The 15,773-nt window shown below is 38.1% G+C and overlaps 1 protein-coding gene across 7 annotated transcripts in view; it reads right to left on the bottom strand.

Moving 5' to 3' along the window:
• LOC125239923 (zonadhesin-like) overlaps window positions 1–12,020 on the bottom strand; it is a 75,519-nt gene extending 63,499 nt beyond the window's left edge. For all 7 annotated transcript variants that reach the window (XM_048147734.1, XM_048147720.1, XM_048147727.1 and 4 more), the window contains exons 1-11: window positions 11,874–12,020; window positions 8,524–8,745; window positions 7,419–7,604; window positions 6,581–6,775; window positions 5,278–5,466; window positions 4,353–4,544; window positions 3,584–3,769; window positions 2,446–2,631; window positions 1,643–1,831; window positions 520–705; window positions 124–303 (exon numbers count right to left, since the gene is read on the bottom strand). In XM_048147734.1, coding sequence (XP_048003691.1) covers window positions 124–303; window positions 520–705; window positions 1,643–1,831; window positions 2,446–2,631; window positions 3,584–3,769; window positions 4,353–4,544; window positions 5,278–5,466; window positions 6,581–6,775; window positions 7,419–7,604; window positions 8,524–8,745; window positions 11,874–11,943 — 1,981 coding nt within the window. In that variant the 5' untranslated portion in view covers window positions 11,944–12,020. The remainder of the gene's footprint in view (window positions 1–123; window positions 304–519; window positions 706–1,642; window positions 1,832–2,445; window positions 2,632–3,583; window positions 3,770–4,352; window positions 4,545–5,277; window positions 5,467–6,580; window positions 6,776–7,418; window positions 7,605–8,523; window positions 8,746–11,873) is intronic.
• Window positions 12,021–15,773: the final 3,753 nt, after the last annotated feature.

Genomic DNA, 15,773 nt, shown 5'->3' on the forward strand with positions numbered 1-15,773 from the left:
AATAATTTTGTTTAAATATTTTTCTAGATTTCTGCTCCTAATTTTGATTAAATTTAAAAAGAAAGTGATTAAACAGTAATACATAGTTACGTATGAAATACAACAAATAGAATTCTTACATACCACAGTCTTCTGGTTTCACGCAGCGTCCATATCGGTTTCGGACATAACCATCTTTGCAGAAACAATCCTCGATACACTGGTGAGTGCAGTGTTTTGGAGGATTTTTATAGTTGTCACATGTTAACGGGCATGCGGTGCCGCACTTCATATACTTTTCGTTGTCCCTACAAATTGGTGGGGCTGTAAAAGAGCAAAATTATTGTCAAAAAATATCGAATACAATAATCAGCCCAGAAGATAAACACCAATATTTAAAGACAGTCATTGTAACCAGCAGTATTGACTTATACATACATATTCGTAAAACGTAGCATACGGTCGCCAAATATGATCGTCAACAAATCATGTTGTCGTGTTCCACCATGGAGATCTTTGTTACAAAGGAGATCCACTTACTGCATTGACTAACAGGAACGCAAGATCCAGTGTCGTTCCTTAGTGTGCCAGGAATGCAGTCACAGGCCTCTCGGCAGAGAGTGATACAAGACCAGTCGCCTTGTGTGAAGCGGTTTGCGCATGTAACGGGGCAGTAGGAGGCGCAGTAGTTTAGATCTTCGTTGATGCCTGTGCATTCCTTTGTGGCTGTAGCAATGGGAGTATTTCATTACTCTTTTAAACAACAAATAAATAAATAAATCTTATATATTTGCTCAACTGATCGTTTCATCGATGATGACGCGCGTCTTTTGTTCGTATTTTAATTTTTCATGCCGTCAAAAGTTTAATTTGACAAAGCTTGCCATCATAGATACAATCTATAAAAATTGTTCTCTGTTTTGCCCAAAGGTTATAGACTTACAGCTGGTAGATAATGTCTTCTGGCATTAAGTTCGCATTTTCTACAAATTTTAGTGTGCAGTGCAGTAAAGTTGAAATAAATAAATAGTTACTACCAAGGATTATTTATACAGGATTTACTCGTAGTCTTCATACTAAGAATTTAATAGTACCTCGATGTTTTAGCGCCACCTATTAAATACTATCGTAACTACATTGACGATGCCTACAATTTTTTTTTCCAAAGTGCGTATTGACATGATATCATGATATTAAAATATAAAAAAAAAACATTTGTTCTTATAAAGAATAAAAACACGCAAAAATATTTGGAGAAAATATGATTTTGGTAACTTCCAGGCTGCGAAACAGCGCCATCTAGTTTTAAGCCCATACATTTCAGTGGCACAGGCTTTGTATTATATCGTTCTTGGTTACTGAGTACAGTAAGTACTCATAATTATTAGGAATTAAGTTGTTATACAGATACGGATAAAGGGTCGACATGAAGAAACAACATTTGTATCACTATAAACGCATACATAATTAATGTCATGAAGTGGTGCATGTGCTATTGTTATCAAAACCTATCAGTACCCTATATGTGTACAAGTATGAATAATTAAAATAAAAAATAAAAACATAATAAATAACGAAAGCTGACGTTAAGCAAATATTGAAACAGACTGCAACACATTTCTTTGTTAATATAAACATGATAATAAATTAACAATGCACTTACGACATTGTTCTGGCTTTATGCAAGTGCCGTCTTTGAGGTTTCTGACATAGCCTTTCTTGCAGTTGCACGCGGCGACGCACTGCTGCGTGCAAATACGGTTGGTGTTCATATAGTTGTCACAGTTGTCTGGACAGCTGGAGCCACATGGCTGGTATACTTCGTGTTCTTGCAGGCATACTGGCTTAGACGCTGTTGTAAAATAAATGGCATTAGTACCTATACCTATTTTGTTCTTGAAACTGCAGTAGTACTTGGAAGTAAATACAACGGAATAGTTATTTGTTTTACAAGAGGGCAAAGTTGTTGTTTAACCGCACGTGCCAATATTGATACCCGAGCAAGCGAAAGGTATAGGTAAAATCTACTAGCCGGCTGAAGACATCAAGTTAAAATTTGTATGAAATTACTTTGCACTCTTGTGGATAAAATGCAAGTTATCGAATAGCGAAGAAAACCTTTACCAGTTGGTGTGATGAAACATTTTATAAGTAGGTCTTTTGTTTGCAATAGGAAGAAATCGTAAACGATGATAATTGATAAAACATAGGTACGCCGATATATATAAAATCTCACATATTGTGCATTTCGCTTCTTCGTATTTGTCCCCACATATATTGCGTAATTTGCGCGAGCAAAACGCAGGCTTATTAAATTACCTGATGTCAGAATACAATCGGTCTACAAGTATCTAAACGTTGAACGTTTTTCACTAACATTAGTTAAGAAACTTAGTTTCGGAGTTGACTCAAAAATGTAGTTCAAAGAATTAATATAATTCAGAGATAAGTTTTGTATTAGCTTACGGCATTTCTTCGGGTGTATACAGACACCGTACGCGTTCCTGACGTATCCCTTGCGACAGAAGCATCCACGGACGCAAACGGCGGGGCAGACGATGTCAGTCCTGTTGTAGTTTTCACAAGTCCTTTTCTCGCAGTATGATCCACACGCCTTTGCCACTTCGTTTGGTTTGTTACAGACGGGTAGAGCTGCAAATTTTACATAAAGATTAAATCCAGATTTAACTTGAGGCTAGTAAATCTTTTTTACGATATCAATTTGTCATATTTGGAACATGCCTAACAGTAACAATATAATACAATGGTCGACTAGGAGATAATGCCTGAAGGTGTTTTGTCGGCTATTTGTACTTTTTATTTTTATTTGGTGCATTAAAGTTCAAATGAATAAAAAAATAAATAAGTAAATGGGTAGCACAATTTGAAGTACATTGTTGTATTAATATTATGTATGAATTTTGTGTACTTATGTTAATATATTATGTATTATTTATGGGTGTATTTATTGTGTCCTAAGAGTAACTAATTGTCTTGTTTTAATCACGTTTTGCACCGCCTACAACTTTTCTGCTTTGCCTAATGGTTGACTGGTAGAGAATTCCTTACGGCATTATGTTCGCTTTTTGTACGATGTTTTTCTTTGTGCAATAAAAATTAAATAAATAAATAATCTGATGATTATACATGTTTAAATGGCGTTTGTAGTTTACATTTTTTGGCGTTTTTCATACTTGTTGCAAATGTATGAAAAAATATTTGTTTACCAATCTTCCATCATACTTATTAAGTAAGTACTTACATTGTCATTGGAGTGGTTAGAACTGTATTTGGTAAAAATGTTCATAGAAATATTGCTTTGAAAACAGTTTTCTTGGAATGCTGCCTATTTTACTAGTAGCTGCTAAGTGAATACTGGGTTTAAACCACTCAATGGCATAATATCAGTGATGCCTCCATTCACTCCAGTAATGGTAATTCCAGTAATCTTCCGAATCAAATCGAAAATCGATTTGACACAGATAAATACATAATTTTTAGTCTATCTTGGGATAATCTGCTAATTAGGTAGTTGAAAGTAACTTTTATTGGCAGTGGCACACGCTTTCAGTTCACTATTGAAATGAACATAAACATAACTTACGACATTCACTCGGATAAACACAGTTTCCATGTTCATCCTTAAGGAATCCTTCTTTGCAGAAGCAACCTTTGACACAAACATCAGCGCACACTTGCGGTCGTTTATCTAGATCTGAGCAGCTTGGTTCGCAACGGGTACCGCATTTCTTGTATTCCTGGTTGGGCCCACATTTGCCACAGTAAGGCACTAGAAGAAAAGTTTATTAATTAATATAGTATAGTGCATTACGATACAAGTGCGGAAAAAAGAAAGTGTTTTAAATCGACACGAGTTACGAATTTCCTATTCGAAGGTGTATTATCGTAGGACGTTTTTCAGTACTGATGTCCCTTCGAAGTTTCGACCTGGTGCCGTAGCCGAATGGCATTTCTGCGACGCGAAACGGAAACGAAACGCCGCGAAAGGTAGTCTGGCTCGCGCTAATACGCAAGAGCGATAGAGATAGATATCTACGAGCGTTTCGTTTCGTGCGTACCCTGACAAGAAATGATCCACTTCTTGCACTAGTGCGTAAAAAAAGCACCATCTGTACTGAAATGTATATTTTTGCCTTAAAATAGTGCAGTAAAAGTAGGTAAATATTTAAACCCAAATTAAAGTCCGGTAATTTTAAGTTATGGGTAAATTAAAAAAAGTACGAGTTTGTATACGGGTACGCAAATGTTCTTGTACATGGTATATATTATGCGTCGGTACATAATATAAATACTTATCAAATAATACTTAGTCCATTAGTTATTACCTATCACATAAATCAAAAAATAACAACCTGTTGGACAAAACTCGCTGGGTACGCAAATGTTCCGCTTGTTCCTCAAGTAGCCAGGCCTGCACTCACAGCCGGGGTTGCAGGGCGCGTCATCTATCGGCTTGTACAGGGTGTACACAGACTCGCATGTGGGCGGCGGGTACGATAGGCACTCCACAGCCGCTTCGTTTATGTCGCAACGGAGAGATGCCGCTGTAAGCGTATTTGGAGACTTAGGATGTGGAAAAGTGCAAAATAGTCTTCAGGTATACGAAAATTATTTTTTATCGATTATGCTTGATACAAAATGAATTCAGTAAGTATTGAATATTTTATTTAAAATTTTGTGAACAGCTTATTTTTGTTACATTTACACAATTAGCGAATATAAATAATTATCTGCATACGCTTCTATGCTGAAAATATTAGAAACAAGTTTAGATATTTTTTTTGTATCAGTGTTTTTGGATATAGTAACTGAAATCGATCGTACAGAGCATAATTTTATTTAAAGTTTAAATTAAAAAGCCGCAATATTTACATGTCGTGGCCAAGTGTATTTGATTCGTTTTCGTCTTCGAACAAAGTTCATTAGTAACATCGCCTATTTTGTATTTTATTAATTGATACAAGTCGATTTATAATTAAAAAAAACGACAAAATTTAATTAGTAAGCTTAATATTAAAAAAAACGATTGTTTTAACTCTACCTATCAATCAATTTTCTGTCTAGGTACGTATCCTAGCTATTTCTTTTACTAGGCAAGTAGTATTATCATACAAACAAGGATAGGTAATATCCTGTAAAAGTTACATATTTCTAGCACGTAATTTCCATTGAGTTAAACGACCTAAGGATGTCTACATAATGTATGTACAACAGACGTGCCAAAACTAAGGCGCTCTTTTGTAACGCATAACTTTAAAAACAGCAAACAGCACTTACGGCATAAGTCTCTCGGTATGCAAATTCCATGGTCGTCTCTCAGATATCCATCCTTGCATTCGCAGGCGGGTATGCATACTGATATGATGCCCGGCGGACATTGGAAGCCGGGCTCGAGCCGCTTGCACGAGTCCCGCGGGCACATGGAGGCGCAGCGCCACACTTCATTTATTGGACATTCCTTGATAGCTGTGGAAAATTATACGCGGAATTATAGGTATTTACTGTAATCTTCTGCCGTTAGAGTGCAGCACTATCACGAATTGTAGGGTCCATTTAGACGATGCCCAAAGTCGCATGTAACTAATACATTGCGGATTGTTGTGTTTGTTACATATCATTCTGGATGCCAATCAACTATTGCGATCAAACTCGCATGCGAGCTCTCGCATCGTGTAAATGGGCCCTTAAACTATAGACGCATTCATTACCGCTACCCCGATATCGGGTTCTCGTTTCGTAGGCGCTGTTCGCTACATGCGCATTTTCTTGCGCATGTAGCGAACAGCGCTTGCGCTTGTAGCGCGTAGCACTCGTTGGCAGTGAATGGGTCGACTAATACATACTACGTATATTGAAACAGACAAGTTTTGACTATGAAATTGAGCATCAAGGCGGTTTGTTACTGAGGAACTAGATACCGCAAACGACACTCCACGTGTTGCATCCCAGTCACATTTACGTGCCAATTCACAAGTGCGATAGAGTGACAAGATATTGAACGTTCAGCGCAGATCCCCAGAAATATTTTAGCGACGCGCCCTACGCAGCATCTTACGTAATATCACAATTACTAAGGTATTCTCCATTACAAAGCTCAAATCTGAGATGAAGCAAGGTCTGACGAATTAAAGGATCCGTTTTCTGTTATTGCGAGAGCGTGTGAAATTATGCCATTAAAGTTGTAAACTAAAACGTAACATAGTCTAACGTTCGTTCTTGGACTATTATAGTCCTAGTAATAATTATAAGCCTACGTATAGGTAATCTAAGATAAGTTTGCAACGATTTTCACAGCCTCGCCAGTGCAGATGTTATTTTAAACGTCAAACTTTGATGAAATTATGACGTTTACTTAACGAGGCGGGGGCGGCGGGGCAATTAAAATCTTTGCAAACTTACCTTGACCGGACTCTAGTTTATGACTGTGATGGAAATATAAAATTATATTTAAAATAATTCATATTGAATGTTGCTTGCATAGGTATAGGATAAATCAATGTTAAGTACGTTTTATACACAGTCTGAAAAAGAAAATGCACATCATATGTAGTAAATACCTATCAAAATTGAGCAGACTTACGACAATGGTTCTTAGGTACACAGTCTCCAAAATGATTCCTCAAATATCCCTTGTCGCATATGCAACGCCCTTTGCACGGCAGCGGGATAGCTGGCAGCAAGCATTTATATGTCGGACTCTTCGAAATACAGGTTTCGTTGGCGCATACACTAGGGCAATCCTCCCAGTGCTCGTGAAGCGGACATGGTCGAGATGCTATTAAAAATAAAAACAAGATCAAATACAGGGTAAACAAATTGATTTAATAGACAGTTATTATAAGATATTGTACCTGAATTATACCTATACATAAAATAACGCCGTGCATAATAAATTTAAAATGTACGTCCTTCTCATTTTGTTTAATAGTTGTTTTTATTTGTGAATCGTGAAAGTTACAAAATTTAAATAGTTTATATTACCTGAAAGATAAAATATTCCAACAGCTATCACCTATCGTGCGCATTAATATGGCAAACGTTTTTCGCAAATTAGATTTTTTTTAACCTATAGATATAGTAATAAACTTAAGGCCCATTTGTACAGTGCGAGAATTTATTACATTTGCAGTATTTAATTAGTCTGTTAAGTTGTATGTGAACTCAAGTCCTCACTTCGCAATAAAATAAAACATACAGATGACTTCTCGTCTCGCATCGTGTAAATGGGTCCTGACACTACGAAGTAAATCCAAAGATAATATAATTTCGATGAGTAAATCTGACAGTTTTGACGCAATTTTGAGGTAATTGGTTTGACATACTGTGTAATACGCGTTAAATATAAAAATACTGTTTGCATAGCTCAGTGGCGTAATTCCGCACTAGTACCTATGAGTGTTTTAGAACTGTTTACTTACGACAATCCTTCGGAAGCACACATGGACCAGTGGCGTCATCGTTCAGCCTCACCCGTCCGTCAGCACAGACGCATCCTGAGAAGGGCTTGCACAGGCTCCGTGGTGCAGTCACCTTGTAGTTGGCACAGGTTAGTTGACAATCCGTGCTGTCGGATACATACCGCTCCAGAGGACCGCATTGTGCGACTGTAAATGTAAGTAAGAGCTACACATTTTGTTTATGAAAATGGGTGTTTATAAAAACGCGAGATGCTTTTCGTGAATACTTTGTGAGTCGCCGTATATTAAGTTATTTAGTAGAGAATAAAACTCAAGTAACTCCCGGGAAGTATATTCAGAAAGCATTTTCTTGTTATCTATTTGAAACACATTTAATGTCAAAGTTGACATATTTAGCCATAAATGTCAGTAAACTTTTGGCAGCAATTTAACTTTACTTAGCTTACATGGCTATAAGTACAGTAGTAACGTCAATACATTTTGTGTCTTTGTATAAGGTTATATAAAGTTATAAAAATGTATCGCGGTCGGAGGAAAGGAAAATTACTCTCCAAGCGTACCTACCTACCTATGTTAACGTGTTGTATATTGTATGTACAAAATCTGCAAGTTATGGTTATAAACATATTTTGGTAAAATTAAAGCATTATTTTAACAATGCCGGCAATATTTTATTTTTAAATATAAAATCAATTGCCCGTGTGGTGACGGGTTAAGAATTTCACCACCCCCTTTCTTCCCGTGGGTGTCCTAGAAGGCGACTGTGGCATATGGGTTAACCCCTTATTTGCCGAGAGTGGCACTGAAACCTGAGTAGTTTCATGTGCTCTGCCTACCCCTTCATGGGACACAGGCGTGATTGTATGTATGTATGTAAAATCAATTTTCGAGCCGCTATTATGCATTTTTGCGCTGCACGGGTGGCATGGTCGCGCGATAGACGATAAAATATCAGGCCGTCCCTATCGCACTATTAGTAAGTGCGATAGGGACGGCCAGATGTTTTATCATTTATCGCGCGACCATAATTGCCTGCCTGAAGTACATAACGCGAGATAGCAGTATTAAAATAAAATTCTCGTAATATAAAATGGTGGAAACTTACGGCACTCAGCCGTGGAAATGCACGTTCCGTTCTGACGATAAAAACCGTCATTGCATCTGCATTCTGGCTTGCATCCCCCGTTCCCGCACATCCAATACGGGTCTATGAGTGATTGACAATCGTATGGAGGGCATATTTTGGAGCATTTTTCGAAGTGCGAGTTGGGACCGCACTTTATGGGCTCGACCGGGTCGACCGGGTGTCGTTCTGTCGTGCACGTCTCTAAAACAACAAAAATAAGGTTGTCACATTTGGAATGATGGTTTTTTAAATGACCAGAAGACCGCAGCCAAATAGCGCTAGACCTTACTCATAGTGTTCTGTTCCTGCCGGTGAGTAAAGCTGCCAGAGCTCAACGAGGGTGCGGTGTGCTGGTGACGGAAGGACTTATGGAACGAATTTGTTCCGTCTATTGTCCTTTGAGTCGTCGGCAACCTGAACCCTCCTTGGAACTTGTACACTTCTTTTTGCTGTGTACTTAACACAGCAAAAGGGAGTGTACAAGTTTCGAATGAGTTGGCAACGCGCATGTGACACTACTTGAGTTGAGAAAGAATATGATCGAGTGGTCGACGGTGCTATGCAGTGCAATATGTTGTTTTTCCATCGTATTTTCACGGAAACGTTATTTCAGCGGTCTCATAACAAGAAGTAGGTATCAGTGGCGTGGCGTGAAAATTTTCGTTGATAAAGCCGGAGGGGTTTTCGGGATCTGTTTTGTATGGACTTCTACAGATACTTTAGAATTTTAGGGAACCCGTAGGGAATCGAGTTGTTTCGACGCCCCGCCACTGGTAGGTATTGACGTTGACTAAAAGTAGCATCACAAGTATAAACGTCTTCAGAGAAAATACGATGCCAAATTATTATACACTATATCTGTAGATCATACTCATCGGTTCGAATGTAATCTATGGCTTAGGCCGATAGTCCACTATCATATGTTTATCATAGAAATATGATCATAGGTCTGTATGCCTCCCTTTTTCTCCAACGTGAAGGAAAAGGACTGCATGATGCCTATGATCATATTTCTATGATAAACATATGATAAAAGACTATCGGCCTCATAGAGACGGACTGAACATCAGCGTAGGTACAGTTCCCATACAAGTTTCCGTTGCTTATGTACCTACCTACCTATAAATTATACTATTATAAACAGGACCCGTGACTTTCATGCCGATGACATCAATTTGACGTCACGCTACATATAGGGATGATTCAAATAGTTTTATTGTAATAGTTAATCATTATTCATCAATCAATATAATCATGTACAAATGACTTCAAAAGTAAGCGCCATTCATACGTGCAATTATTAATACCTACTTGATACGTGAAACTAAAAGGAAACAATTTTTTTTTTATTATTATAAATGGGCTTACTCTTGGCCACAGACTAGTCAAAGGCAAAGACGTGGCCTACGATGGAGTGAGCTCGCCCAGAAGATGCCTGTTCACTCTTGATTTGAAGGTTGCCGGGTTATATGAGCTCTGAAATATAGCCGCCGACAAGGAATTCCACTCATTTGTTTTGTTTCTAAAATTTCTTGAAATGTGGTAAATAAACTATTTAATAAAAGGTATTGTATAAAAATAAACAATTAATTTAATTTCATCATCATCATCCTGTCCCGACCGGTTTCGGCCTCAGCGACTGGGTATTGGCTTATTATTGAGAGCGACGGTCGTGAGCTCTCAGGTGGCTGACGTAGCCTATTTTTGCAGTAAATGTACGACCACACTCACTGCATGTCAGCACCCCTCCGATAAAATTATAGTTGATGGCTGCCACCACCTGGTCGGGCCTTTATCTCGTCGCGCTTGGCGTCAAGTTGCACTCGTCTCTGTTCTTCGAAGGCTTGCACTTTTGTTCTCACTGTATGTCTCCACTTCGGCCGATCTTGTGCCGAAGTCTCCCAGTGCGATGGTTCAATGTCACATCTCGGCATTTGGCGCTTAAGCACATCTTTGTAGCGCAAAAGTTGGCCGCCCTGTTTCCGCTTGCCACTTTGCAACTCTGAGTAGAAGATGCGCTTAGCAACTCTGTCATTAGACATACGGGAGACATGACCACACCATCGCAACTGTCGTCGCATCAGATAGGCTTCAATGCCGCTGACATTAGCACGGCGTAGTACTGCGGTGTTCCTGACACGATCGGACCAAGAGATGTTCATAATGTCACGCAGGCATTTAAGATGAAACCTATCCAATGTACGAATGTGTTTTCGGTAGAGACACCATGTTTCAGAGGCATACAGGAGACTGGGCAGAACTACTGCCATGTACACAGAGATCTTTGTCTGGAGCTTAATATCGTGTGATCGGAACACCTTGACGCGCAGTTTGCCAAAGGCAACAGCAGCCGCTCCAATTCTGCTGTTAATTTCGTCGTCAAGGTGGCACTTGGATGTTATTGTGCTCCCCAGGTATCTGAATCTGTCTACTTGCTTAAGAGAGTCATCGCCGAGCCTGATGTCAGCGGGCGCTAGAGACTCCAACTCCATGATTTCGGTTTTCTTGACACTAATTTTAAGGCCGAATCGCTGACATGACTCGTTGAGACTCGTCATAAGCGTTTGTAGACTTTCCGGGGACTCCGCCACGAAGCAAATATCGTCTGCATACATTATCTCTGTAATAGTGGCTTGAGATATTTTCGTGCGTGCCTTCAGTCGTGCTAGATTAAACACACTGCCGTCAGTGCGAAAACGAATACGGATGCCATCCGCTAACGTTTGTAAGGCATCTCTGACGACAACAGCAAAGTAAAGAGCGAAAAGAGTTGGCGCCAGAACACATCCTTGCTTAACACCACAAGTAACACCAAAGTACTCAGAATTTTCGCCCTTTACGCTGACACAGCACTGAATGCAATTTAATTTACTTTTAACGTATTAAGTAGGTATTCATTATGTCACGTATGAATAGATTAGTTTTGAAGTGATGTTTAAAATAATTGATGAATAATGATTAATTATTAAATAAATCTCTTGAGTCACCTATATGCAGCGTGACGTCTAATATTTATGTCATCGGCATGAAAGTTACGGGCTCTGATTATAAACACTGCTTTTTCATGCTACGTCTGATGGGAAGATGTCTATGTAGCTTATGAACGCCTGCAACTCCTGAGATATCTTGCCGATCTTAAGTACGTTTTCACATTATCCGAACCGATATCTTTAACATTTACCTGTGACGGCCTTCCTACATCCGGATAAGATAATGTGAGTTTAGCTCTGGCAGCCTTACTCTTCGGCAGGAACACAACACTAACCTTGGGGTTGACCGTACACATTATTTCGCTAATTTATTTTTGTAAGATAATATTGTAATTTTACCTTTTGGCTTCTTCGGTGACGTTGCTGACACCCCAACCCCCACCACTACCAGTATAATGAGCGCGACCATCGTCGCTTAGTCGCGGTGACTGAGACTCCGCGTAATGTCGAACAATTTATAACCTTGTTTTTTCATGAATAAATACCACATAAAAGATAACCACCTAAACAAATGATAATAAAGAAAAAAATAAGTGCCTTTTGTTTTTCTTTCAGTGTGCAACTGTTTGTTCAAGTTACACTTACTTAGACTACTTTGACTAAGTAGAATTATTAATTAACTATTAAAGGTAAAGGTGACATTTGTGTGGCAACAGGTGCTATTGCGGCATTGCTGCTGCAGCATTGGCGTGGGCGTTGTCATGACTACCGATTCGGCACAGTGAGCAGTGAACCTGTTTGTGACGCTGAATATCCGGTTCGAATCGTGGTAAGTGTTTATGTATTTATTATAATTCTATTCCTGAGTCAAAGATGTTACAAGAATTTATTTATCTATACTGGCATGTATAACGTCGTCTTGTAGGTACACTATATAGGTTTGCTCAGTTTAATAAAGAGTACTATCGTACAGTATGGCCACTCCCGCTCTCCGCTGAAAGGGCCGCCCACCCTCTCTCAGTTACATCATAGTTACCGCCTGTCAAAAACGCGGACAGTCGACCTGTCATATTTCACTTATACAAGTATAGTACGCGGTCACCTACATGAGCTTAGCCTTGTGCTAGGAACGCGCCTCTTTTATATTTGTTTGATGTGCGTAAAGATGTCCTCGAATATTTATATATGTCGGATCGTGGGCGTATCATACCAGAACCGTTGTTAGGACCCGTTGTAGTTGTTTATGAGAGCTTTCAATGAAATACCATGTCCATTTCACAGAATTTACTGCACATAACCGTTTACACATTAAATCACATCAAATAATACATTCCGCCTATTATTTCGAGCAAACCGCCGGATTAGACCGATGAATCTCCAACAACGTCAGCACTTCTCAACCATTTTCCCAGCAGATCGATTGGCAGCCTCCAATCATCTGTTTTTCGCTTCTGTTCTTTTTAACCGCCTTCCAAATCTCAAGGGCCTTCTCAATTCGTCTGTATGTTTTTTATTTTTTTATTTTTTTTAATGTTTGTTCCTCGATATCTCCGTCGTTACTGGACCGATTTTGAAAATATTTTTTTTGATTGAATGTATATGCATACATATTAGTCCCATTTTTCTCAGAACCCACTTCTGATGATGGGATCCTGGAGAAATCGAGGGAACTCCTCAAATCTAAAAGGCATACATATGGTGATATTTGTGTTTTTAAAATAAATAAATAAATAAATAATCAAATATTTATTTCGCTTTAAAATGTGGTACAGGAGATGTTCACATAATATATTGTAGTCACACACATTCCACCAGAAACTGGCATGCAAAATTATTATACAACCTAAATAAGAAAAAGCATGCAATGGTACTCTAAGTACTTAAATCTAAAATAAGGTCAGTCATATTTAACGTATTTACTAAAAATGTCCAAATTACAATTATATTGCTACTAAAATAACACAACTACAATACACATTCAGCTAATTAATAAATATTTCATAGAATGTCAAGTTTTATGTCTATAATAATCAAAATATTCTTCCACCGAGTAAGAACATTGTTGAATAAGCCAGTTCTTTAGTTTGCGCTTAAATAAACTAGGTAATAGGTAAATCTTTAATGTCATCATGAAGGCGATTAAAAATGTCAATGGATTTACAATATGCATTATTGCTGTACAATTGTGTCATCCGCCCAGGACCGGCAAGCCGATTTGGGTACCTTGTAGGAAAGTTACTTATGTCTTTAAAAGTTTTGAAGAGTTCTGGATGAGTCTTGACAAATAAACAAACTTCATATATATAGATACATGGCACAGTCAGCAAATTCAGTTCTTTAAATAGCGGTCTACAAGATGCTAAAAAGTCTACGTTACAGATCGCTGTTACACACTGCTTTACAGGAACAGCATGCATTTACGTACGGAACAGTGACATTTGGTGCAGTGGAACTCCTGATGATGGTCAGAATGGAACTCCTCAAATCTGAACGGCACACTTATAGTGACTTTGGTATTTTTATAAGAACAGCATGCACTTACGTCCAGAACAGTGACATTTGGTGCAGTGGAACTGCTGATGATGGTCAGAACGGAACTCCTCAAATCTGAACGGCACACTTATAGTGACTTTGGTACTTTTATAAGAACAGAATGCACTTACGTCCAGAACAGTGACATTTGGTGCAGTGGAACTGCTGATGAAGAGTGAGCCGCCCCTGGTTAGAGTTCCGTTCTGATAATCATTCTCATCTGTAAGTACTTCAGAATCATCCAAATTTCAAAATTGGTTTAGAAGTGACGGAGATATCGAATAACAAACATTAAAAAATATACAGACGAATCGATAACATAATCCAACATTTGAAAGTATTTATCACCAGATTTATCAAAGGAAGGCGGTTTTTTTTCTTAAAAATTATAGACAGTAGCGTCCTCTCTGACGTTTTGGCAGAACTCAGTCGAATACCAGCCAGATTGTACAAAGTTGTAAACCCTTGTTTGCTCTATTTGTCAAATATAGCGTCATAAAACGTATCTTAAACCACATTTTGGTCATTCTCCGACATATATTTATTTACTATCACTTTACATACAACATACATACATACAATCACGCCTGTATCCCATAAAGGGGTAGGCAGAGCACACGAAACTACTAAAGCTTCAGGGCCACTCTTGGCAAATAAGGGGTTAAAAGAAAACGAAACTGTGACATTGCAGTGACAGGTTGCCAGCCTCTCGCCTACGCCACAATTTAACCCATACCATTACACAAAAAAAGTTACATTTAACTATCACTTTAGATATAATAAACTTATAGATAAACGTTCCAATAATAGTCGACTATTCACCGACATCATTCCAATATCCTGAGGATATCATCCAAATCATGCATATCGCGTCTGCTGGCCCGTAGCTATAATGGTGCGAGAGCGACGCACAATAACTAAGTGACATCGTTAAGATATCGTTCTTATGACGCTACGGGAGCGAAAATGCTAAAATGGAAAGGAGTCCCCTTTTCAATTTGGGAATTTCAGTTAAATATACTAGTGTTATTAACTAGATTAACGAAAAAAAAATTGTCCATGAAGAACAACTCAGTTAAAAGATATTGCGAAAACATCTTTAAAATCGAGATTCCGCTCTCGACTGTTTCTTATTACTTCAAAACTTATTTCAGTAATATAAATAATAAATTTAAAAACTTGAAATAGTGCAACTTTGAATCGGCCGGCACGGCGTCGAAAATCACACATTTCATCAATGAATACAGTTACACCGGCCGCGTTTGCGCAGTAATTCTGCAGTTGCGATCAGAATGGCACCTTAGTAAAGTCATATTTAAACACCAGCTGTTTACATAAATGTACTTGATTATGTACTTTGGTGTCTTTGGTATATGATTTTCAATAAAGAATATTTAAACTTATATGTATTTATAGGTACATCATTATTGCGTGCGTAGAAAAAGGATTATATTAAGTACCTACATTCAAAAGTTTTAGAAGGCCAATAAATATACATCAAAGGTAAATTAATTAATATATTTATATTTAGGACAACCTTTACAAATAAGTACAACTTAAATCCGGAATGATTCATAATATTTTAGAATATCTATTTCAATGCCTTTAGCCGTATGAAATATCATTTACATTGAATAATTAAATACTTTTCAATTAAATTAGACTCTGACCCTTCAAGAAACAAAGGTTAAATTGAAAGGAACGTGTTTTATTACCAGGTCGTTCGTTAATTATTTGAAACTCATCCGATGGGTCGAGTTCTAAGGA

The sequence above is a fragment of the Leguminivora glycinivorella genome, chromosome 2, assembly GCF_023078275.1.
Source record: "Leguminivora glycinivorella isolate SPB_JAAS2020 chromosome 2, LegGlyc_1.1, whole genome shotgun sequence".
Taxonomy (NCBI): Eukaryota; Metazoa; Arthropoda; class Insecta; order Lepidoptera; family Tortricidae; genus Leguminivora; species Leguminivora glycinivorella.